The sequence below is a fragment of the Garra rufa genome, chromosome 16, assembly GCF_049309525.1.
Source record: "Garra rufa chromosome 16, GarRuf1.0, whole genome shotgun sequence".
NCBI classification, from domain to species: domain Eukaryota; kingdom Metazoa; phylum Chordata; class Actinopteri; order Cypriniformes; family Cyprinidae; genus Garra; species Garra rufa.
Window position 1 is genome coordinate 2,633,900 of NC_133376.1, and position 27,536 is coordinate 2,661,435.

The 27,536-nt window shown below is 37.6% G+C and overlaps 1 protein-coding gene across 2 annotated transcripts; it reads left to right on the forward strand.

Annotated features, from left to right (window-relative positions):
• Positions 1 to 4: 4 nt before the first annotated feature.
• On the forward strand, positions 5 to 27,355 carry hdx (highly divergent homeobox). Of its 2 annotated transcripts, none has more exons than XM_073820948.1 (11): positions 5 to 97; positions 2,000 to 2,238; positions 5,041 to 5,187; positions 10,732 to 11,763; positions 14,918 to 14,971; positions 15,074 to 15,220; positions 15,512 to 15,704; positions 16,865 to 16,944; positions 17,034 to 17,126; positions 26,827 to 26,949; positions 27,039 to 27,355. In XM_073820948.1, exons 2-11 carry the CDS (start codon positions 2,203 to 2,205, stop codon positions 27,186 to 27,188), a joined length of 2,055 nt encoding a protein of 684 aa, XP_073677049.1. In that variant the 5' UTR covers positions 5 to 97; positions 2,000 to 2,202; the 3' UTR covers positions 27,189 to 27,355. The 2 variants fall into 2 exon arrangements, with proteins under 2 accessions (XP_073677049.1, XP_073677050.1); XM_073820949.1 differs by having other exon boundaries at positions 17,037 to 17,126.
• The last annotated feature ends 181 nt before the right edge of the window (positions 27,356 to 27,536 follow it).

A 27,536-nucleotide genomic window follows, 5' to 3' on the forward strand; every position in this document is an offset into this window, starting at 1 on the left:
GAATTGATGATCGGACGTTTTGATTTCATTGTCTAGTGAGGGGGATTGGTAAAGAAATCTGCTGAATTCGAGGGGTTCGTTGATTTCTCTACAAAAGGTATCTCTCCCGTTTAATCTCCTCAGCAGGATCATACGGTTGTGGCGACCGGACCGCTCTCCGTTCGAGCAGCTCGTGCCACACATTTAGACCAGCAAAATACGAGCGATGCAAAATAATAATAATAATAATAAAAGTTTCGCGTGGTGGTTTTGGCTCGCGCGTGGCCTCCTGGGCCTGTCTCGCGCACTAGCGCGCGCCTCAGGAATTTTTCTCAATTTGTTTACACTTTACTTCAGTTTAGTGACGCCTTTTATCCAGTTTGTAACCCCAGCGGCCAACGTTTTATCCCGGGATGAACCGGGGCGGGGGTCGTATGCCCATTTTAGCTGTTTGAGATTCGCTGTTATTATGATTTCACGCATGATGTGTTCAAAAACGCGCAAACGAAATGTCGGCAACGAACACAGGTTTTCTGAACACAACACTGACACTGAATCAGATGAAGTGTTTGTTTAGCATGAGCTGTCCGATGTGGATGTGATGAGTGTGTGTTTGTAATGGCGCGGATGGAGACTTTAGCACTGCAGCTAAACCGCATCAGCACCGAAACAAACCTCCATCAGCTCACTCACACTCACACACATACACTATTACTATTATTACAGTAGTTTTAACTCTGTTAGAGTTATTAAAGGAGACTGTGATCTTTTGTCTTTGACTAAATTAAAATATCACTACATAAAGGTTGTGATGAAAGTCACGTCTCCTTCACTGTCTGGGAAGCTGTCATATTCTGTTTATTTGAGTTTTATTATCACAACAGCAACTGTAATAAATATGGAAGGAACTATTATCACCATGAATCAGAAATAAGCAAATAATGAACTTTTATGCAGATTTTTTTGTTTTGTTTTAATATTTTAGACACCAATGCTCAGGTTGGACTGAAATAGTTCAGTTTTTCTCAGTGCTGTTTGAGTGAGAGCTTGTCTGTGAATGGATGAAAGATTGAATATACTACTAAAAATCAGACGTGTAAAATACTTGAGTACTTAAGTGTTATTTTTGGGGATTTTACTTTACTCATATACAATTTAAACTGACTACTGACTACATTTCTCAAGAAAATACACTTTTTACTACTTACAATTTTATTTCATCTTGAAAAGTACATTACATTTCTATTTTATCTTATGCACATTAAATATAGCAAACGGAAGGGAATTAGTCTAATTAGTCGCAAATAATTATTTATTAATATCTGCTGAGAAGAAAAACTCTAAATGCCCTAAATAAACAATTGAAAGATTAATTAGTGATTAGATTAGACAGTGGTGTTGAATAGACAACACAAAAAAGTGGCCGTTTTAAAACGTTAATGTTGCGATTTAATTCTATGACTCTTTGTCTGGAGTATGTTTTATGCTTCTGCATCACATCTCATCACATCACATCAACCCAAAAATGAACGTTCTCTAATCTTTTACTGACCTCCTGTCATCCCAGACGTTTATAACTGTCTATTATTCAGCTATTATTATATTATTAACAAGCTTCAACACAAGCAAAGATTTTTAGTCATTATAACGCATTATCATTTTTGGATGTCCCATATACTTACTTTATATGAAGAGAGATGTTTTTATTTTTTTCTAAAACTCTTAGTTTGTGTTGATCTGATAAATGAAAGTCATGTGGGATGGCATGACGGAGTTTCCTATTAATCCCTTTCACTGTGCTTCATTTTAATTGTTGTAATTGCACTAGATATGTGTTTGATCTGTGCCATTGCATTTTGTCTGTCTGTCAGAAAAAAAGTACTTCTACTTTTTTAATACTTGAGTACAATGTTTACTCAAGTATGTTTTTTGCCAGATACTCATACTTTTAGTTGAGTAAATTATTTGAATACTTTTGACACCTCTGCTAAGAGCATCCTTTGCATTGTGTCTTTTTCAGATCTGAGGGGTCTGTCCTGGAGCGAGCAGACCGTGTGTTTCTATCATCGTCCCAAACTCAGCGTAAGAGCAGTCAGAAGTGTCAGGATGGCTGAATACCGGTGTGAATAGACTTGCACACGCGTCGGTGCGTCTCTGCTGTATGTTGAGATTAATTGTAGCTCAAGCTGATTCCTGCGGTCTCTCAGCACATCCATCAGAGGGATGGAAAAATGGCTGGAAAAGAGGAGCATTCACACTGTGAGTATGCATTATTATTAGTGCATATTCATTGGAGACCGGCTCAAAGGCATTCACATGACAATGCATTCAGCATACAGGTTATTATGGGGTTATTATACAGATTGGCTTTTATTATTAATAAAGAAGTGTAACTGTTCAACCAGTGTTTGGGTTAATGCATTACAAGTAACTTGAGTTATGTAATCAGATTACTTTTTTTAAATAACTAGTAAAGTGATGCATTCATTTTTAATTTACAGTTGCTTTTCAAATAAGTAACACCAATTACTTTTTTCCTCATTTATTGATTGAAAGCTCTCCTGTCCAGGCTTGTGCACAATTCAGAATTTCAGAATTGGCCGCCATTCTATTCATGAGTGGGAATTTGAATTGAACTGACTCCGCCCCACAGGAAGTTGAATTTGAATTGGAGTTGGAATGACAGGAAGTGGAATTAAATTCATGGCAATTCAAAGACATTCCACACAGTCATACAACAGAAAGACTGTGTTGAATCTCACATACAATTACATTAATTTTGTAATTTAATAGCATAATTTCATTACACATAACTAGTCACTCCTCAACCCTGCATACATTTTGTTCCAACATATGTGACCCTGGACCACAAAACCAGTCATAAGGTAAAATTTTACAAAACTGAGATGTATACATCATATGAAAGTTCAATAAATAAGCTATTGATGTATGGTTTGTTAGGATAGGACAATATTTGGTCGAGATACATCTATTTGAAAATCTGGAATCTGAGGGTGCAAAAAAATCAAAATACTGAGAAAATCACCTTTAAAGTTGTCCAAAGTAAGCTCTTAACAATGCATATTACTAATCAAAAATTACATTTTAATATATTTACAATATGAATTTTACAAAAAATCTTCATGGAACATGATCTTTACTTAATTTCCTAATGATTTTTGGCATAAAAGAAAAATCTATAATTTTGACCCATGCAATGTATTTTTGGCTATTGCTACAAACATACCCCAGCGACTTAAGACTGGTTTTGTGGTCCAGGGCACATATAATGATCAAATTCTTGAAATAAATTACTCCCACAATGTTTGATCAGTTTTGTTCAAAATGTTATTTTCATTTCAAAGTAATCAAATAACACAATGTAATCTGTACAAGTAGTTCAAACTAATATCATTTATAGAATATGTAATGAAATCATATCTGACATATATTGTAAATCTTCATTGTTAAACACTTCACTTATGTATATGAATTTCTTTGAATTTGTATTGAATTGCAATTCTGCTTCCTTTAATTCAAATTCAAATTGTAATTCTAGATCCTGTTTTTGACGTCAATTCAAATGCAATTCAAATTCAAGAATTGAATTGGAATTTAGGAGTCATTCTCAATTCAGTTCTGAATTGTGCACAAGCCTGCTCCTGTCCCCATGTTGAAAGAGTTAAGGTCTTTGCACACTGAATCTGAAATTTTGCCACGTTAAAAAATAAATACGACCTCACGTTGTGTTGATCGTGTTTACACACTGCCTCCGAAACTTTCGTCCATCATAAAAAAACATTTTTCTGCGTTTTCGCATCCATAGCAAGCATTTTGATAAGATAGGATGACAAATGTGAAAAAACGCAAAAACGTATATGACAATATCAGACTCAGTGTGACTTTAAGATGTAACTTTAGTTCTAGAATAAATGTGAACATGCATTAATTCATCTCACTCTGATTCAGTATTTCTCAAAATGAATAAAAACTGTGAAATGCAACTTAGAATATGACGCAAACCTGCATTAATTAAATAATACAAATATCCTTTATGTATTTACTCATTTTATAAACCAGTGTCTTTGTTACTGACCTCCAATTTAATCATACTGATAAGCAAAAATGACTCATGATACACTAACAATTGTTGTTGTTTTTTATTGCTGAAAAGTGTTGAACTTCTTTTGCATCCTACTGTAAAGATGTGAATTTACTTTTCCATCAGCATGAGGCTTTTGCCGTGAAAGGGCTTTTACATTTGTCAAAAATAGAACTTTTTATTTTAAAAAACAAACAAGCAAGCCCTGCCCAGATATAAAAAGTAGCGCAAAAGTAACGTAACACATTACTTTCCATAAAAAAGTAAGTCAGTAATGTAATAATGCAATGATGTAATACTTTTCTTTTATAAGTAACCTCCCATCACTGTGTTCATCTGTAATTTACACAAGTATGCACCTGAAGGACTGTTCTGGGTGCAGTGCTTTAAACTCTTATCAGTGGCTGTGATATTACAAGTGAATATGATTTTGACTCATCTCTGTGTTTCAAATGAAAATGTGAATAAACTCAAGTCAAGTTCTGAATCATGCCTTAATTGTTTGTCACAGGGCAGCTGATTGACCTCAGTGCTTTGATTATTTGCCGTACTAAAGCAGTTAAATAAATAGTGTAATGTATACTGCTGGAAAATGGTGCGGAATAAGTGAAATAGCTCACGTATCAGCTCAGCTCAGCTGTTGATGAAAAAAAACCACACACAAATCTCAGAAATTCCTGCCACTGTTTCTAAGGTGTAGCCTCAAGACATTTGACATGAATTTATTATAAGACAAAGACTAGTGGCACAGAATTGAAGCAAATTTCAGTGATAGAAAACTGCCAGTATAACATTCATCCACCCAGTGCCAGTCATCCCATCCCAAGCTCTAATAATATATAGGGGTTGACTGTTTCTATAATGCTACAGATGATAATATGGCTTTGCTTATTGCTTATTGTTCTTAACTGTTCAGTAGTGTTATTTCATTCTTTGCATGACATTTCTCTGTCTTGCAGATGAACCTGAGGTCTGTCTTTACTGCGGAGCAGCAGCGGATCCTGGAGCGCTACTATGAGAACGGCATGACCAATCAGAGCAAGAGCTGCTTCCAGCTCATCCTACAGTGCGCTCAGGAGACCAAACTCGACTTCAGTGTGGTTAGAGTAAGCCTGTTTGTTTCATTCATTTAACATTTAATTTCAGACGGTTTAAGATATTTATGTTGTTATTATAGTGGTCGTCCATTGTGGGTTTTTCAGTGACTGTTACCTACATCTAAATGACCGGACAATAGTTAAATGTGAACTTGTTTTATAAGTATTTACTTAATATTTGCAAACAATATTCAAAAAGAAATACATTTTTAGAAACAATATGAAAAATGTGCATTACAAGTGATGAGTGAGTGAGTGAGTTGATTGGCCAATGCAGATAATCAAAGTACTGATTTGACTTTTTAGTGGCGTATTAATGTTTTATTAGCTCAATGGTAACAGTTCCTAGCAAGCAGCTTTTAGCCAAGATGAACAAACAAGTTCAAACAAGAACATAGCTGCAAGCAGCGATTACCAGGGTTCAAGGACATATGAAAATAGACATTATTTAGCAACCCTGTAACCAGGTAATTTACCATAGAAATATTATGTTTGTTAACGTTTATGACTGTTATAGCGCCAGCTGTGGCCCGATCTCCTTAAAATGCTTCATGTTTGTTTGGAATCACCTGTCACATGTGCTTACCAGCTTTAGTGAAGTTTTGAGTTTTCCTTTAGGCTTTATAGGATTTTGGTCAAATTTGGACAGGCCTCTTTTCTAAACGACCCAGTTATAGCTTCCCAAAGGGTACATTTAAAAATGTTTTGATAATTATTGACACTATGGTTACAGATAATTGTGCTGCTGTTTTTTTTTTTTTTTCAGATTGAGTGAAAAACCTAGGACTAGTTTGCAAAAGTAGGCTTTTCACATCTTCTCAATCATTTAAGAAACAATTTGAGCAGCAGTGGTTCTAGAGGCAAAGTTGTCAGGAATGAGAAGTTTTGTCATATGATATGAATATCGCGTGTATGTTCGAAACCACGCAATGTACAGTCATTTACACCCTTGAAAAATGCGATATCGCCCCCCAGAGGCTGATTTATTTCAAATTTCTCACAGACCTTTGGGGCCATGAGTGAAACAGACACACCAAGTTTCATTCCGATCGGCCTCCGTTAACCTTGTCAGTGTTTCCCCTAGGTTTCCAGTGTTGGGGGGGGGGGGGGGGGCTTAGGGGGTTGGGTGCCGGTAGCCAACGTTACTTTTTTTTTCCCGGTACTTTACCCTACTTTGTGAAATAACGAAAACATTATTATAGACTTATTCAGTGGAAAAATAAGTCCAAAACTCTCTATTTTAACATTTTGAACAATAGGGCTCTACCAACTTTTGCTTTTTTTTTTTTTTTAATTCTTGTGTGTATTATTTTTTCTCATAATCAAATTAAAAGTATAAACATTTATTTATTTTTAATCAAATGAAAAATAAACCCTTTTAATTTTTGGCAAACAAACAGAGGTTTACTGTTAAAATCAATAAATAATAATAATTTAACATTTAAATAATAATTGTAGTATTTTTTCTACAATTAAGTGGTTAATCTTGTTATATTTATTTTTATCATATATATTGTTTCATGTCAATTATTTAAATAGGAATATATAAACAACTACATTATACTGTACAAAAGTAATACAAGACTAATGTTCTGTTACATGTTACTTTTATTTTGACAGGTTGCCTTGAAGTTTCTGTGTGTGTACAGCATGTTATGATGCTACTTTTCTCAAATGAAACGGTAAAAGTGACACTCACAGCAGCTTTGGATATTGAGTTTATCTGTTCATGCGAGATGCATATGCCCAAAATTAGCGGGAGCGTCACGTGTGCTTCAGTATATGCGTGTAGTAAAAGCGCGTCTCCACCATTCATACATACAGAGGCAAACGGAGCATGCAGGATTCATATTGAAAAGGTCTTTTTGCATTTCAGTTTTCACAGACACTAGTCCATATCGCGATTTGAATGAAGTAACAGACCAACTTTTGATTTATTAATCCAAAAATCGACGAATTTACGTGGCATTTCGCGCTATAGTAGATTCGGTTTTTATGAATGGAGTCCGCGATCCCGTCTGTGTTTTCGCAGATGAGACATTGTAAACACGCGATCATGTAAAGACAGAAATGACATGCCTTCGTGTAAATAAGATAAATAACACAAGGCAATTTAGTTTGTTTAATAAAAGAACAATGTATAGCCCTGTTCTATAGGAAAGATAACCTTAATGACTTCTATTGTGATCTGACGCTATATCAAAAATAAAATGAACTTGACATTCAAGGGGGGCGGGGGGTGCCGTTGGGGGGGCGGGGCGCCCCCCTAAGATAATGGTAGGGGAAACACTGCTTGTCTAATAGATGCTCAAACTTCATTGGACAAATGGTTGCGTAGTTATAGCCATTTTTATGTTTTAATTTCCCCCTTTTATATCGCCACCAAGTGGCCAAGCTCTGTGATTTTTGTCCTGCGACCTCCGATTGAGCTCTTACATAAGTGTTCTTAGTTTGGTGAAGATATCTCATTCTGTTCAGGAGTTGTAGGCATTTTACTAAAAGTGGCCCCTTTCGAACGTTTTGGCATCCCGACGTAACATAAATTTTTTTTGATAATAACTGGTATTCACTCTCTGCACTGGTTTGGTTCCGATCGGTGCTTCTGACGTTTTGACAGACGGTTTAGGAGTTATGAGCGATTTTGTACTTTTAATCACTGTAGGTCCCCATCAGGCCGATTGGGGCAAGACTTGGAGACGTTGTTGGTGGTGTGAGTACTACAGTCCCTCCAAGTTTCAACTCTCTATGACTTACGGTTTGGTCTGCATGATCAGTTTTACGTGGAGATTGCTGATCCGTGGCCATTCTAACAATTGCAATAGGGTTTCAGTGCTATGCACTTGAATGCCTAAAAAACATGACAGTAAGGGATGACGTAAAGTCCTCCTGCTAGTCCGTTAAAATATGGAATTGCATAGGCATAAAGTGTCATGAGTCTGATATTGTTTAAAAATTAAATAAAAAATAAAAAAAGTTCATGGTTCTCTATTCACAAATTTTGAGCTTGGCAGTGCTAGTTGCACCGAAAGTTCGGCAACCGAAATTATGAAGCGAAAAGGCCAAATAAATGATAGCGAACAATGATGTGACATGATCAAATAGAGGCGTGCACTAATGCAGCAAACATGACGGCAAGGTGGAAGCATTTAAAACTGTCCAAGAAAGACGCAAAAACAATTTCAAGCAGCGACAGCGAGAGACTGTTTAGTGTCACATCGCATGTCTTCATGATGACATGCGATGACTGAAATCATCTATTAGTCAATCAACTCCAGAACGTTCTGTTGTCTAATACACCAGACACCAATTGTGTTTATTCTGACAGCAGCTCCTTAGCCAGGGTTCAAAGACCAAAGATGACAATCATTCACAAGTCTGCTGCTGTCAGCAAAAATATGTTATTTGTACATTAAAAACACATGCCTGATTCAAGAGGGGGGTCTTAAAAATGGCCAAAGATTATTATTTTACTAACTTATTAATTGTAAGTTGAAGTGTGCTTTGTTGGTAGGCTATAATGTCTACTAGAATGTTAAAAATGTTTAGTGTTAAGTAAATATTTTTAAATTGTTGTTTTGTAATTTTTTATTTATTTATTTATTTATTAAGACAAAACTGTAAAAAAACACATTCTGGCTATTTAATTTATGCAATGGTAACAAAAATAGGCAAAATACATGGGGGTAAAACACGAAAAACCATGTTCGGTAATTGTCCTTCGGGTTTCGGCCCAGTGTTTAGTTTTATTGGGCTTCAACCAAGTTTTTTCATTTCGGTGCATCCCTAGTTCTGAGTTTGGTGAAGATATCAGGAGTTATAGGCGTTTTACTAAAAGTGTCCCGTTTTAAATTTTTTTGGCGCCCCTTTGTGGCGATGAGTTGACAGTTTTTTTTGTTTTTTTTTTCTAATTATTGGTATTCACTCTCTGGAGAATCTTTCTGCACTGGTTTGGTTCTGGGCGTTTCTTTGTCCGACGTGAGCCAAAGATTCCAACGACATAAGACACTTGAGCCTGCGACTGACGGTTTAGGACTTATGAACGATTTCATACTTTTGATCTCTGTAGCGCCCCCGTCAAGTTTCAACTCTCTACGACTTACGGTTTGGTCTGCACAATCAGTTTTATGTGGAGATTGCTGCTCATTGGCCATTCTAACAATTACAATAGGGTTTCAGTGCTATGCGCTTGAACGCCTAAAAAACAGTAAGAGATGATGTAAAGTCCTCCTGCTAGTCAGTATAAAAATATAAAAGTTAAAATATGAAATTGCATTGGCATAAAATGTTAACTTGAGTTTGATATTGTAAAAATTTTATTGTTATATTATTTTATAGTTTTTGCTAAGAAAAAGAATAGTTTAATCTGTTTGTCATGCAAAGCCTGGATTCCCATGATATGCGCTTCTGCTTTCATGGTTCTCTATTCACAAATTTTGAGCTTGGCAGTGTTAGTTGTTAGGGATGCACTGAATGTTCGGCAACCGAAGTTATTCGGCCAATAAGTGATAAGGCCGAATAAATGATAGCGAACAATGATGTGACGTGATCAAATAGAGGCGTGCACTAATGCAGCAAACATGTGGTCAGTGTGGAAGCATTTAAAACTGTCAGAGAAAGACGCATAAATCATTCCAAGCAGCGACAGCGAGAGACTGTTTAGTGTCACATCGCATGTCTTCATGAGAAGAGAAAGGTTACTGTATGATGACTGAAATCATCCATTAGTCAATCAACTCCAGAACGTTCTGTTGTCTAATACACCAGACACCAATTGTGTTTATTCTGACAGCAGCTCCTTAGCCAGGGTTCAAAGCCCAAAGATGACAATCATTCACAAATCTGCTGCTGCCAGCAAAAACTAGCACTGAGCTCTTCTTGTGGGTTTACCACTAAATAAAAGTCAACATTCAGAAATGTTAGTATTGGCATTTTACTGTTGTTCTGTCAAATAAAATAAAAAAGTAACAAAAATAATGACAACAGCTCTATTAATACATGTATTCTAACATTGTCCTTTGCTCAGCAAGGCAGCATTTATTTGTACATTAGAAACACATGCCTGATTCAAGAAGGGGCTCTTAAAAATGGCCAAAGAATATTATTTTACTTCAATTTAACTTATTAATTTAATATAAGTTAAATTGTGCTTTGTCAGTAGGCTATAATGTCTACTAGAATGTTAAAAATGTTCAGTGTTAAGTAAATATTTTCAAATTGTAGTTTTGTTATTGATTTTTTTTTTTTTTGAAAAGCAAGACAAAACTGTAAAAAGCACATTTTGGCTATTAAATTTATGCAATGGTGAAAAAAAAAAGGCAAAATACATTGGGGGAAAAAACACGAAACCCCTTGTTTTGTAATCGGTCTTTGGCCTCAGTGTTTAATTTTGTTCAGCTTCGGCTTTAGCCAAGAATTTTCATTTCGGTGCATCCCTATTAGTTGTGTAGAAAAAAAGCATGGACATTCCTCAAAAATTCTCCTTTTGTAGTGGAATAGATCCACTTCTTCAAACCCAGCCTCATGGCAGTGCATTCCTCTTGTTTTGTCTTTCAGACATGGGTAGGAAACAAGCGTCGGAAGCTGGCGTCTAAAGCCGATCAGAACGGAGCTGTCGCTCAAGCTCTGTCCCATCAGCATGTTTCGTGTGGATCTGGGGGGGCGCTCGTCGCCGGGTCGGTGCTGACGGCGGAGATGGCGGCCATGCGGAACATTCAGCGCGGCCCCCCGGTGGCCCACCTCCTCCCTCCGCAGGCCTCCTCCTCATCTTCGTCCTCCTCCCCATCATCTTCCTCTCCGCTCAGCGGCCACAGCGACGTCATTTTGACGGGCATTTACGCCAACTGCTTCGATGCGTCTACTCACAATAGGACAGCGGCGATGTCATTGCCCTCGGAGCCGCCCGCTCTCGATCGCACAGACGCAGCGGCGCATCGCTCCGCCGTCGCGGCCGTCATGCAGCGGAAATCTCCCATCATCCCCGGCTCCAGTGCACTCAAGTGCAGCCAGACGCTCAAACCCTTCCCCTCCAGAGACTCCGCTGTATTCGCTCCCAGTTGGGCCAAGCAGTGCAGAACCTCCCAGAATCCGTCATGGCCTCAGACCTCCCCTCAGAAAACCGCCGCGGCTCATCGCGGTCCAGCAGACGCTAGCGCTCAGATTCAGCACGTGTTCACTCTGGCCGGATTAGGAGAGCTGTCGCAGCGGCCTCTCGCTCAAGACACGGCAGTGAGGAAGACCAGGCCGGTGGAGGCGTCGGAGGTGTTCTCGATCGCGATGGAGACGGCCGACGCTGATGACGAGTACTCCAGAGAGGAGGAGCTGGCCAACATGGCGGTGCAGATGCAGTGCGGTAAAGGCAGTGTGGACAGTGGCCGGAGCTCCAGCGCAGCTTCCTCTTCTTTGACTGACAGCCCGGGACTCGCAGAGAGGAGCCAGCCGGCCTTTGTGCTCCACCCCTCAAACTCTGCTCTCTTTGGAGAGAAGGGATGTCAAACCAGCAGCTCCTTACTGAGCAGAACATCCTCCCCCAGCAGCTTCCCACTAAAACTGCTCTCGCAGGCGTCTGCCAGAATCCCCTTTCTCAAGGTACGCCATCTTATAGTTACAGAAACAAGCATTTTTTTTACAGCCCAAGTTTTGATATTAATGGCCGTTGTATTAATACATAAAAAGAGACAATTTATAATTGAATGGAAATTAATTACCATGAGGTTAACACTTGGTCTTTCCATCCTCTGTGACCCTGGAGCACGAAACCAGTCTTAAAGTTAAAGTCTTTGCACGGTAATATTTGTAGCAATAGCCAAACATACATTGTACGGGTCAAAGTATTGATTTTTCTTTTATGCCAAAAATCATTAGGATATTAAGTAAAGATCATGTTCCATGAAAATATTTTGTGAATATCCTACTGTAAATATATTAAAACTTAATTCTTGATTAGTAATATGCATTGCTAAGAACTTAATTTAGACAACTTTTAAGACGATATTTCTCATTATTTTGATGTTTTTAAAACTCAGATTACAGGTTTTCAAATAAAAAAAATAAAATAGTTGTATCTTGGCCAAATATTGTATACATGCCACTCAAAAGGGGTCAGTAAGACTTGTAATGTTTTTTTAAAGAAGTCTCTAATGCTCATCAAGGCTGCATTTATTTGGTAAAAAATACAGAAAAAACTGTAATATGTGACCCTGGACCACAAAACCAGTCTTAAGTCGCTGGGGTATATTTGTAGCAATAGCCAAAAATACATGGTATGGGTCAAAATTTTAGATTTTTCTTTTATGCCAAAAATCGTTAAGAAATTAAGTGAAGTTCATGTTCCATGAAGATTTTTTGTAAAATTCCTACTGTAAACATGTTAAAATGTAATTTTTGATTTGTAATATGCATTGTTAAGAACCTAATTTGGACAACTTTAAAGGTGATTTTCTCAGTCTTTTTGATTTTTTTGCATCTTCAGATTCCAGGTTTTCAAATAGATGTATCTCAGTCAAATATTGTCCTATCCTAACAAACCATACATCAATAGAAAGCTTATTTATTGAGCTTTCATATGATGTATAAATCTCAGTTTTGTCAAATTTAACCTTATGACTGGTTTTGTGGTCCAGGGTCACATATTGCAAAATGTTATTACAATATAAAATAATGTTTTTTTTAATATTAATATAATTTCAAATATAAAAATATAAATTTAAAATTTTTTACTGTGATGCAAAGCTGATTTTTTTATCAGCCATTACTCTGGGCTTCAGTGTCACATTGCAACATGATGATTTTTTACTTTTATTGTCAATGTAGAACATTTTGTTGGAACCTGTGATTTTTTTTAAGGATTCTTTGATAAATAAGTTAAAAAGAACAGCATTTATTCAAAATATACATCTTTTCTAACAATGTAAATCTATGCCATCATTTTTTATTAATTTAACAAATCCTTGGTGAATGAAAGAATTTTATTTATTTATTTTCAAAAAAAAAAAAAAAGAAAATAATTTACTGACCCCAAACCTTTTTTGAACAGTAGTGTTTGAAAACCTTTAACCTTTTATTGATCAAAGAATCCTGAAAAAAAGTTCACAGGTTTCAACAAAATATTAAGCAGCACAACCGTTTTCAACACTGATAATAAATCAGCATATTAGAATGATTTCTGAAGGATCATGTGACACTGAAGACCAGTGTTGATGCTGAAAATTCAGCTTTTATCACAGGAATTACATTTTAAAATATATTCACATAGAGAACAGTTATTTTAAATTGAAATAATATTTCGCAACATTCAATTTCTTTCTGTGTTTTTGGTCAAATAAATGCAGCCTTGATGAGCATAAGAAATGTCTTTTAAAAACATTAAAAATCTTACTGATCCCAAACCTTTGAGTGGCAGTGTAAATCTCGATTACAAAAATGGACCCTTATGACTGGTTTTGTGGTCTGGGGTCACATTTAACAAAAATTAACTATTAAATTGTGCTGGTTTCTGTAATTAATCGCCTCTCAATCTAAAATGTGTAATTATGAATTTATCTCACTTTGAATGTGAAAACAACATTATTTTTTTCTCTGCTTATGAGGATGAAATCAGTAATAATAGCCATTCAACATTACTGTATAATTAAAAGCCAAATCGATTTCATCATATATTAGCAAAATTATTATAACAACTTCAAGTAAACGTAAAACATATTCACACTAACCTGTTATGTCAAAATGTCACATTGTTTGAATAGGAGCTGTCAGTTCATTTTTCTCTACTTAAAATCATTTTACGCATGATTTAAAAATAAATAGTAATACGTTACTAAAAGTTAAAGGTATAGTTCGCCTAGACCTTTGTGAATACGTTTATTCTGCTGAGCACAAAAAAAAAAAAAACATATTTTGAAAAATGTGGGTAACCAAACAGTTGATGGGGGTATTTTTTCATTACTATGGAAGTCAATGGCTACCAGCAACCAACTGGCGATTTTTATTTTGGGGTGAACTATTGCTTTAAAGCAGCTGTAGTTATTTTTAGTATTTTTGAGTTTAATTCACTGTGAAAATTCCAGCTGATATCCGTACATGCATTTGTACACATCCAGAATTTTCGTATCTGCTCACCAAACTGATAATGTTCCCAGAAACAGACATTTGGAGTGAGTGAGGGAAAGAAACAGTAGCCATTCAGCTTTTTAGAAGTCAGTGTATCATCAGAATTGACTGTTGGGGAAAGTTAACTCTAAAAGTAATGCATTACAATATTACAAAGCTACTCCCTAAAAAAGTAACTAATTCCATTACTTAGATACTTTTAATGGAAAATAATGTGTTGCGTTACTTTTTAAATCTAGACGAGGCTTGCTTGTTTGTTTTTAATAAATATAGTTCTATTTTTGGCAAATGTAAAAGCAGAAGGAGGAAGTTTAACAGTCTTCACCAAGAAAAAAAAAAGAAACATGAACAAATGTTAATTTATCTTGAGTCATTTTTGCTTATGAGTATGGATGAATTGGATCATCGAAGGTCGGCAGCAAAGACACTGGTTAATAAAATAGGCTTAAATACATAAAAGGGTATTTGTATTATTTAACGTATTTAATTATTGCAGGTTTGTGTCATTTTACTTTTTTCTGTACTTAATTACTTTCAGTCACTGATATGAGCACATTACTGACAGGATCAAAAACAGCCAGTATCTTAATCTCTGAAGGGCCAAAATAATTTTTTTCCTGTTGTATTTCTTTAGGTAGCAAGCAACATGTCAGCTCCCTGGCTTCACAGTAACTCAAGGAAAAGAACGGTGAGTGCCTGAATATACTGACGCTCTTCTCTAGAACATCAGAGATCACTTTACTGTCCGCTTGTGATGATGGCTTTAATAAAAAGTGTAGTGTTTATTAAGCTGCAGGACAGGACGCAGTTCAGCGACAGAGACTTGTACACGCTGAAGCGCTACTGGGATAACGGCATGACCAGCCTGGGCTCTCTCTGCAAAGAGAAGATCTCCGCAGCAGCCAATGAACTCAGTGTGGACACTGAAATTATCAAGGTCAGGAGTCTGGAGAGAAACTACCTATCTATCTATCAGTTTAAAGATGTCAGATGTCACTGACTGCTTATTTGTAAATTGTAATCTAAAGTACAATTCTCATTTAGAAATTCTGATTCTCATTTAGACTTGAACTATTTTCTCACGATAGTCTTGTTTCTCAATCATATGACTTTATTCATATAAATTAATAACGTTTTATGTTTATCTCACTTATTCTCAAAATCCATTATTTTCATATAATGTGGTCACATCAGTGCTGAAGGTCTTTCTAAAACCTGTGTTTGACAGACGTGGATCGGTAACCGCAGAAGGAAGTACCGTTTGATGGGTATTGAAATTCCTCCACCTAAAGGAGGGCCGGTCATGTTCCTGAATCAGATCGCACCTCATTCACCTCACATCCTCGAGGATGACCGTCAGACTCCAGAGCTCGGAGAGGCCAGCGAACACAATGACGTTGTGTCACTCTGCTTGTCTGATGGTGGGGATGATTTTCTTGCTGCTGATGAATGAGATCACTTATTAACATTTAATTGCATTATTGACAGTATTGCTTTAAATAGGGATGCACCGAAATGAAAATTCTTGGCCGAAGCCGAAACCGAACAAAATGAAACACTGGGTCCGAGGCCGATTACAAAACAGTTTTTTGTGTTTTTCCCCCATGTATTTAGCCAATTTTTTTTCACTTTTACATAATTAAATAGCCAAAATGTGCTTTTACAGTTTTGTCTTGCTTTTAAAAAAAAATACAAAATTAAAAAACAACAATTTAAAAATATTTAATGTCTATAGGTTAAAAATATTTATTTACAGGAGTAGTTCACTTCCAGCACAAAAATGTACAGATAATGTACTCACCCCTTTGTCATCCAAGATGTTCGTGCTTTTTTCTTCACTCGTAAAGAAATTATGTTTTCTGAGGAAAACATTTCAGGATTTCTCTCCATATAGTGGACTTCTGTGGTGCCCCGAGTTTGAACTTCCAAAATGCAGTTTAAATGCAGCTTCACAGGACGATCCCAGCTGAGGAAGAAGCGTCTTATCTAGCGAAACAATTGCTTATTTTCTAAAAACATGTACAATTTATATGCTTTTTAACCTCAAACGATCGTTTAGAGCCCTTTGAAGCTGCATTTTGGAAGTTCAAACTCGGGGCACCATAGAAGTCCACTATATGGAGAGAAATCCTGAAATGTTTTCCTCAAAAAATACAATTTCTTAACGAAAGAAAGACATGAACATCTTGGATGACAAGGGGCTGAGTACATTGTCTGTACATTTTTGTTCTGAAAGTAAACCACTCTTTTAACAATGAACATTTTTAACATTCTAGTAGACATTACCAACAAAGCACAATTTAACTAAAAATGAACAAGTTAGTAAAATAATATTCTTTGGCCATTTTTAAGAGCCCCTTCTTGAATCAGGCAGGTGTTTTTAATGCACAAATAAATGCAGCCTTGCTGAGCAAAGGAGAATGTTAGAATAAATGTATTAATAGAGCTGTTGTCATTATTTTTGTTACTTTTTTAAAATCACAATACTAACATTTATAAATGTTGACTTTTAGTTTGGCGTAAACCCACTTTAAGCCATTTCAGGTGTAGTAATGGTGTATGTTTGCCTTTTTGTTTAAAGATGGAGCCAGTGATTTATATCTGAAAGAAGATGAGGATGTGAACGATGAATCAGATGGTTCTACCCCTGCTAAACATGTGGTATTAGCACATTTTCATTAACAAAACTGAACAGTTTAATGCTAACACTGATTATTTTTCAGTAACTCAAACATGATGTTTGCTTCTAGAAGATTGAAATTGTTGAAGAAGAAGACGATGACGATGATGGTGACATGTTGACCACAGACATGGAACAGATGCATAATCTCTTAGAGTTCAAGGTATGTAGAGAGTCAGGAGCTGCATGAGATAATGAAGAACCCCACAAAGACCAGAAAAATGGATCTGGACCCATATTTTTATTTGTTAAGAATCACTTAAGTTATTGCCATGAAAAGAAACACAGGCCTCTGCTTTCATCTTCCACCAGCTTAAAGAGATATTTCACCCAAATTGTCATACAAAACCTATATGCATTTTGGCAGGAAATGCAAAAGAATAGCATTTGATTAATATTTAATATCATGACAGAACTTTTATTTTGAAGTAGACTATTCCTTTAACAACTCATATCCTAACCAGACTATGACAATAAACACACAAGAAAAGTAACTTCCCATGTTAGAGTTTTTTGAGAAATCACTTCATTGTTTAGATCTGTTACTGAGTTCCCAACTGGCTCCTTCACTGAATCATTTTCCAATTATGTTTGAATCAGAAATGAACCCGGGAGCCGTTACTGTAATATAATTCTTACTTTAGTATATTTACTGATTGTTTGTCTAATTAAAGGTACATATTCATAACATGCCAGTGACTGTTGTTTGAAGTTGATTGATTGAACCGAAGCATTATTTTGAGTGATTCTACAATTAACAACAGCCAATTAAATAAGGCCAAGGTTTTACAAATATACATGACTTTTATGATAGTATTTTTAACAAGGTTACTTCTAGACTATATGCATGCCAAATTTGATCCAGGAGTCTTGGATACAGATGCTAACAACAAGCGAGTCTTGCATCTTTCTGCGCCTTACGTTTAATGAAGGTTGAGCATTTTGCCACCTGACTTTTTTTAAAGTGTTTAAGTACTTTAAACAAGAATTATTGTTAGATGCAAATACATTTGTGGCTCAGGACCACAAAACCAGTCATATGGGCAAATTTTGTATTTTTACCTCAGCTAAAAAACTGAATAAAAAAGCTTTCCATTGATGTATGGTTCGTTAGGGTAGGACAATATTTGGCCGAGATACTAAAGTTGTCCAAATTAAGTTCTTAGCAATGCATATTACTCATCAAAAATTAAGTTTTGATATATTTATGGTAGGAAATTTACAAAATCTCTTCATGGAATGTGGTCTTTACTTAATATCCTAATGGTTTTTGGCATAATTTAAAAATACTGTACCCTTGCTACTTAAGGTGTCACATTTAATGGGAAAGGTTGTCTGTGCTGTCACTGCCACTGGAGCCTCATCAATAGGCCGTGTATGCACCAAAGAGCTCTGAAGTAAACTAACCCCGGGACTGCCCTAAAGCAGGTTATGTTCAGAGAATACATTGCTACGGCTACCTGTCACCGTGAAATTTACCTTCATTTTTAGAATTGAAAGTTGATTTATCTATTTACTCTGAAACTTACCTAGGTATGTTGCTTAATCAGATTTCAGGGACACCCCCAGTATTTACCCTTTAAGCAACTGTATGCAGTTTTGTGTATTGTTGTGACTGTGGTGCTCCCTAGACTTAATTGAATTGAATTCATTGTCATTAGGCCACATCTTTGAATAAAATAAAATATATAACAGTTATTTATTTGAATATAACAAATTAAAATGATTAATTTGTTAGGTAAACAGGCTAATTCCATAATTAATCCATTTTGATATAATCAAAACATTAAAATGGATCAAATCTGAGAATAGAAAGGTTACATAGTAGAAACACCAAACACTATGGGCCTCTCTCTTTTGCAATTTTTCAAGAATGTAAAAGTCACTTTGTCACACAGACCGTTGTTTTTTGCATTTAATAATTTTGAGTATAGAAATTTCGAACACTGAGGTCTAATCACATGACCAAAATAGTCAAATTTAAAAGACTCAATATTGTGGATGATAATGAATAATGATAATGACTCATAACTTTTAAAAATTAAATGAAAAAATGTTTAGGTGACTTTTTGTCAGGAGTATCTCTAGATAATATATACCAAACTGGTGTGAATTGTGTGAATTACCTATGATACGATTTCTTAATGAAAATCAATTTTCCTGTTTGTCTGTTTGATTTTGGGTCACTAAAGGATTCAGAAGGGAACAAAAAGGAACTGTTGCTCTCCTTTCAGTTCCAGTCCATACCTAAATGACGTATTTTCTTCCGTGGAACATGGAGGTGTGGGGACTCACTTAAATGCCTAATAAAGCACACAACCAAGTTCATCCAGCTCACTGATCATTTTATAGGTGTTCTGATCAGTTTTGTTGTACAACGACCCAAGCATTTAGTGCAAAGCTTTAAGTTCCAGGACCCAGTTAGGGCACCCCTGATTTAGTGCTTCACACTTTAGTACATTGTTCCCATGCTTCTTCTGTCATTGCACCAATGTAAAGTGCGCCACTTCGTCCTTTATTAAGCTTTTAATGTGAGTCACAATGTCCAGGCGTTGTAATGAATTTATCCAATTGGATATTCATTAAATTATCGCATTTTGTGTTCCGTAGAAGAAAGAAAGTCATTTGGTTTTGGATTGGAACTGCAAGGACAAGAACAAGAATTCTTTCACCTCTGAATCCTTCCCTGTCCTAAAATGCAGGCTTCATACTGGTCCCAAATGACATGAGGGTGAGTAAATGTTGACTAAAATTTTGGGTGATCTGTTCCTTATATTTTAAAGGTATTAGCTGCCATGACAGCATACTTCTGCTTTTACTTCTCTTAAGTGTGGGTACTGTGAGATTCTGGGACTCATCCTCAACTCCCACACTAAAAGTTGAACCAGCCAGCAAAAAAGCAAAGTCTATATATTGCTCTAGCATCTGTGGTCTGCCATGTGATGGCGTCTTTAAGTCCATTCTGGAAAATCCCTTTTAAAGCAATGTCATTAAAATCCACTTGAGAGCACAGTTCACAGAATTCCTGAACATTCCTCTGTAGTCCTGTGTCCCTGGCGAATACATAGAAGGGCAACTGCTTGGTCATGTATTCTCTAAAGAGTCCACTGTAGGCGAGAGTAGTGAGAACCCAAGTGCAGTTTATTTATGTGAAATCCAAACAAAATCCAAACAGAGACGAGACTTGACATGAAACAGACTTGACTTGAAACAGACTTGACTTGAAACAGACTTGACTTGAAACAGACTAGGCATGAACAGACTTGACTTGAAACAGACTTGATTTGAAACAGACTAGGCATGAACAGACTTGACTTGGAACAAACTTGACTTGAAACAGACTAGGCATGAACAGACTTGACTTGAAACAGACTTGACTTGAAACAGACTAGGCATGAACAGACTTGACTTGAAACAGACTTGATTTGAAACAGACTAGGCATGAACAGACTTGACTTGGAACAAACTTGACTTGAAACAGACTAGGCATGAACAGACTTGACTTGAAACAGACTTGACTTGAAACAGACTAGGCATGAACAGACTTGACTTGGAACAGACTTAACTTGAAACAGACTTGACTTGAAACAGACTAGGCATGAACAGAGTTGACATGGAACAAACTTGACTTGAAACAGACTTGACTTGAAACAGACTAGGCATGAACAGACTTGACTTGAAACAGACTTGACTTGAAACAGACTAGGCATGAACAGACTTGACTTGAAACAGACTAGGCATGAACAGACTTGACTTGAAACAGACTAGGCATGAACAGACTTGACTTGAAACAGACTAGGCATGAACAGACTTGACTTGAAACAGACTAGGCATGAACAGACTTGACTTGGAACAGACTTGACTTGAAACAGACTTGACTTGAAACAGACTAGGCATGAACAGAGTTGACTTGGAACAAACTTGACTTGAAACAGACTTGACTTGAAACAGACTAGGCATGAACAGACTTGACTTGAAACAGACTAGGCATGAACAGACTTGACTTGAAACAGACTAGGCATGAACAGACTTGACTTGAAACAGACTAGGCATGAACAGACTTGAATTGGAACAGACTTGACTTGAAACAGACTAGGCATGAACAGACTTGACTTGAAACAGACTAGGCATGAACAGACTTGACTTGAAACAGACTTGACTTGAAACAGACTAGGCATGAACAGACTTGAATTGGAACAGACTTGACTTGAAACAGACTTGACTTGAAACAGACTAGGCATGAACAGAGTTGACTTGGAACAAACTTGACTTGAAACAGACTTGACTTGAAACAGACTAGGCATGAACAGAGTTGACTTGGAACAAACTTGACTTGAAACAGACTTGACTTGAAACAGACTAGGCATGAACAGACTTGACTTGAAACAGACTTGACTTGAAACAGACTAGGCATGAACAGACTTGAATTGGAACAGACTTGACTTGAAACAGACTTGACTTGAAACAGACTAGGCATGAACAGACTTGACTTGGAACAGACTTAACTTGAAACAGACTTGACTTGAAACAGACTAGGCATGAACAGAGTTGACTTGGAACAAACTTGACTTGAAACAGACTTGACTTGAAACAGACTAGGCATGAACAGACTTGACTTGAAACAGACTAGGCATGAACAGACTTGACTTGAAACAGACTAGGCATGAACAGACTTGACTTGAAACAGACTTGACTTGAAACAGACTAGGCATGAACAGACTTGACTTGAAACAGACTAGGCATGAACAGACTTGACTTGAAACAGACTTGACTTGAAACAGACTAGGCATGAACAGACTTGACTTGAAACAGACTAGGCATGAACAGACTTGACTTGAAACAGACTAGGCATGAACAGACTTGACTTGAAACAGACTTGACTTGAAACAGACTAGGCATGAACAGACTTGACTTGAAACAGACTTGACTTGAAACAGACTAGGCATGAACAGACTTGACTTGAAACAGACTTGACTTGAAACAGACTAGTCATGAACAGACTTGACTTGAAACAGACTTGACTTGAAACAGACTAGGCATGAACAGACTTGACTTGAAACAGACTTGACTTGAAACAGACTAGGCATGAACAGACTTGACTTGAAACAGACTAGGCATGAACAGACTTGACTTGGAACAGACTTGACTTGAAACAGACTAGGCATGAACATAGTTGACTTGGAACAAACTTGACTTGAAACAGACTTGACTTGAAACAGACTAGGCATGAACAGACTTGACTTGAAACAGACTTGACTTGAAACAGACTAGGCATGAACAGACTTGACTTGGAACAAACTTGACTGGAAACAGACACTCACCGACAGCAGATTACAACTTCAATACACGACTAAGAACAATGGGAACATGAGGGATACTTATACCAAACAATGCAGATCACATAACACAAACAACCAATGCGAAACAAGGCACAAGACTATAGCAACCAATGTACAAACAGAACATGGCATCGTTTGGCAACTCCAGCCTTTAGCTCCCTCCACAGATTGGAGACTGGCTAGACTACTTCAGAACCTTAATGTGCTGCTTCTTGAACCACTCCTACACTGCCCTGGCCGTGTGTTGTGGGTCATTGTCATGCTGGAATACCCATCCATGATCCATTTTCAATGACCAAGATTTGACGGTTCATGACCCAGTCCATTGTCCCTTTGATGAGGTGCAGTTGTCCTGTCCCCTTAACAGAAAAACACCCCCAAAGCTTAATGTTTCCACCTCCATGTTTGACGGTGAGGATGGTGTTCTTGGGGTCATAGGCAGCATTCCTCCTCCTCCAAACACAGCGAGTTGAGTTGACGCCAAAGAGCTGGATTTTGGTCTCATCTGACCACAACACTTTCACCCAGTTCTCCTCTGAATCATTCAGATGTTCATTGGCAAACTTCTGACGGGCTGCACATGTGCTTCCTTGAGCAGGGGGACCTTGCTGGCTCTGCAAGATTTCAGTCTTTCACGCTGGGTTATCAATTGTTTTTCTTGGTGGCTATGGTCCCAGCTGCCTTGAGATCCCTTTAAGAGAGTGCCTTTAATCTCAGCTCGTTAGCTGTATAAAACACACCTTGGTGTCATGATCTGGGCTGTGTGGTTTTCCCTCAGCCACCTGAGGTCGCTGTTCCCCTTGCACTGCACTTCCCTGATTGTTCACTCCTGTCTTGTCATTAGCACTTATCATTACACTCACACCTGTTCACTATTATCCAGACTATAAGAACTCTCTTTCCCCACTCATCATCCTGGCTGCATTGTCTCCTGTACTGTCTTCTATGTCTGTCTCTGTGTCCCTAGATCGAGTCGTGTTGTGCCGTGTTTGGCCGTTGGTTTGTGTTTTGTTTATTTGCTTGTTTATTATTTCGTGTTTAATTAATAAATTTATTTCTACCTGCATTTGGACCCAGATCTCCTCCATTTAAAACGTGACACTTGGAGCCAGAAATTTTGCTGATTGATTGGGATCAAATACTTATTTCTCTCATGCTGTGCACACACTTTATAACGGGGATGACTCACATGAGATTTGTAATTTGTTTGGCTGTGGAGCACACATAGTCTGTCCTTGAGGATGCTTAATTATTACTAGCTTTAGATTGAAAAGAGTGATCGCAGGCTTGACTTAGATTGACCAAATGAGCAGCAAGAGGTCGTCCGTTCTAAACTAAGTAACCACTTCCTCACCATCGGCTGAGGGCAACCTCCCTGACGTAATCTCCCGTTCTTACCTGTGTTGAGATCTTGGAGGAATCAGTGCTCAACACGCTTTTAAACCACAGAAACCTCAAACTATTTTCTGGTTGCGGGTTTTTCTGGAGCACAAGGCAATGCAAAGGCTCAAACAGACTTTTGAGAGTTATCTCTCCCCCTCAGCCATGTCATCGTAAAAAAAACTGCTCTGCCTTCTAAGATGTGTAGAGTTAAATCTAGCTTGGTTGGCAAGGCATATGTAGCCGCAGGTCATTCTTTACACCATGCAAGCATACTAGGCTGACTTGCTCAAAGACATGGATTATAGTGAGGGATTAGACCCCAAGGCGCTTAAAAGAACTCCAACGGGGCGCATATCTCTCTCATCAGCTGTTCAATGGCTGTGGTTCAACTTCACAGGGATTAAAGAGAACAAGTCCTTTTTCTTGAACACTCAGTTATGCCCACTGGCCTGTTCGGCTACGTAAAGGCAAATGGCACCATTCAATGAGCTGATCCCTCGCCGCATCCAGGAGCTATCTGAAAAAGTGTGCTATGAGAGACACTTTTAAGGGTTAAAATGGGATTCAACCACAATGCAGACACATTTGTCCCCTACATGTGTATATTGAATCTCATGGCAGCAGCAGCCATCATGATTTCATTGGGTCTACAGCACATGGGGCCATTTCAGTTCTGGCTCAAGAGCAGGGGATTTCACCCCCTGAACAACCTGACAAGGTCATTAGGATTTTGGGCTAAGGGCTTCATACACTTCACCTGTGGAAAAGACACCGGTTTCTAAACTTGAGGCTTGCTCCCATTGCAAAACATCTCATGACGGAACTCTGAGCTGGCCAGCCCGTGGTCATTGGGAGGACTCTCATCTCTTTGACAAAAGAATCTCAAAAAATGAGGGCAGTATTTCTAGCAGTGAAATGATTTCTCTCACAACTGACGAAATGAGGAGTGAAGAAAGACATTTGTAATTTGGAATATCCTTTATGACATAATTTGTGCTCAAGGGATTTGCCTTATGTTGTTGAGGTTTGGTTAATTAAAGAAGACCTATTATGCCACTTTTATTTTCAAGATGTAATATAAAACTCGGGTGTCCCCAGTACGTGTCTGTAAAGTTTCAGCTCCAAATGCAAATGCTGCTGCTCCCCACCCCCTTTTCCAGAACAGAGCTGTGACTTAACAGCTCGTACCTCAGATACTCCGCTAAAAACATCTGTTTGGTTTTGATTATCATGTCTGTCTCACTGAAATCATGCATTTTAAACCATATTAGTTGAGAACTTCTGATTATAGGGTTTTCTAAATGCACACATCCGAAGCACACGGACAGAAATTGGCTGTCCCACGACATGCGAGTGCTAAACTTTGTCTTATTGCGCTTAAACCGTCAGATACACGCAAGTTTATGTTAAAATAAACAGGAGTTACAAAAACTGTTGGTTATGTCTGTGAAGGCAAACAGCTGGGTAATAAATCTCATCTTTATATTAGATCTGTGTGGCAGCAATGTGATATACAGTAAATAAATCAATAAATCCACTGCTCTCTTGTCTCCTCTGAGACGGCGACTCTAAATAGTATTCGTGCTCGTCTGTGCAGCCGATGACAGAACAGTTAGTACGCTTTGCTTTAACTTTAGCCATGGCGTCTGCAAAATCAAAATGACGATGCCGTGGGTGGAAAAGTGCAAATTAAGGGGTGGTAATATTATTATAAGATCCCTTTACCCTGTCACAGGAGGACCGAAATCTGTCATGTTCATTTTTTCACATGCGTGGCTCACCAAATCTAAGTCACTAGGTTGTCCTGTTTCACGTTTTCTTGGCTGGTAGATGCACTTTGGACTTGATTACAACACTTATACACAAAAAAGTCAGATTTTCATGATATGTCACCTTTAAATAATTCATAACAAATAAACTAAGATGCCCTGTTGATGTCACAGGTGAGGAGAGACGAGGAGACAGAGGAGTAATATACACACTGATATATTAAATAAAACAAAACAAAACGTCAAAGTACAAACATGAAGAATTTCAAACAAAACAAAACAAAAACAAATGGAGTGAGGAACAAGGAACTATTTATACACAGAAACATGGAAGTGGCTACAAAAGAGGGGGAAGTACAAATATGGGCAAGACTGAACCAAACTGATACAAAACCAAAGGGGTGAAACAAGGACTAAACCAAATGCACTAGAAATACAGGGGGAAAAACACTAGGAAAACATGACAGAACAGGACAAAATACTGACAGTTGAAATGTATGGTTAATTTAAACGGCAGTGGCGAACATGAATTTAAACTATTGTGACAGATGTAAAGAGGAAGGATAATTCATGGAAGTCTTTTGACTAAAAATTACACCAGTGTTTTCTCCTTCAAGCATCCTTACTAAGCTCTCTCTGTCCGTGCCCTCCAAAGGCAAAGTGCAGTAACTACGCCAACACTGAAACTGAGAAAAATGCCTATAAAGTTTTACGCCAGCTAGTCAAACATGTTGACACTCTTTTTTCTCTGAAACGGGACAAAATTGAACCAGGAGACTTTGCCACAAGACAAAACAGTTGTCACAAAGTCCATTTTAAGCCTTAACTCAATTTTGACCAAATGTGTAGTTACTGCGCTTTGCCTTTGGAGCACAGATATGTCCTCCGTTACGGCAAAGTTTCTGGGTCACAGCCTTAAGGACAGAAGTGAAAGGAAATGAGAAGCAGCTATTATCTCTCTTCAGAAATTAGGCTTGTCACACAGTCTTACATGTTCACTCAATCAGATTTATTATACTATCACAGTCTCAGTTACTTAACTACATGATTATACAAAATCTCTATATTTCACTTTGCTAACCTAATCATTTGAAGTTGTTTATTTATATTGATCACAGTGGCTTTCAGCTGTGTTCCTGGACAGAAGTTGGACACTTAAAGTATATACTTGTCTGCACATGAGAGATGCAACTGCATGCACACAGTCTCTAACGTCTTGTTTATACATTCATGTTAAGTCTGAGAGGATTTGGATGTTATAGAAGTTTAATGATAATGTTTACCACACTTTATGTAGTACTATACTACATTTTACTTAAAATAATATGTAATTTTTGATAATTGTTTAAATATGTGTGATTTGTTTCCTCAGAATGAAGAAGTGCAGTTCCTTGAGAATGAGCTGCAGAACCAGAAACTGAAGTTCTCAAAGCTGAAGAGCTTCACCAAAAGCCTGCTGATCGCTGTGAAAAACAAAGACAGAAAGAAACAGCAAGTGAGGAAATGTAAACCGATGAAACTTTTATTCAAGCAGTGGAAGAAATCAAATCCTAATCAATGCATTTGTCTGTTTGTGTCTGTCAGGAGCTGTTAGCCAGTCTACCTCAGAAAGTGAACGAGGACTGGGACCTGGGCCTGGAAAACCACAGCGAGTCTGGAGTAGAGACGCTCGCCATCCAGAAAGAGTCCTCTGTATCAGAGGAGGAGGAGGACATGGATCAGATGAGACTATAAATGCAGGGCAGCTTCACCTCTTCTGTTACTCACACACGCCACATAGTGCCTGTGGAAACAAACCAATAACTGTTGGACCCCACAAGTCATTTTCTACGGCATATGTCATATCAGACTGCCTTGGCCGGGTCCAGTACTATCAAATAAATGCCACTAAGTCAACACAAGACTGTGTCTTCTCATTTGTATGACAGAAGCATGAAACATACTGGTTAGGATAATAATTAAGCAGGTTTACACAAGCAGTGTTGCTGTTCTGAACCAACTGAATCAAAATGATTCACCTTTTCAGTGCTAAAAACACCACATGCTCATGACACCTGCTGGTCAGAATGGTGTAAATGCAAT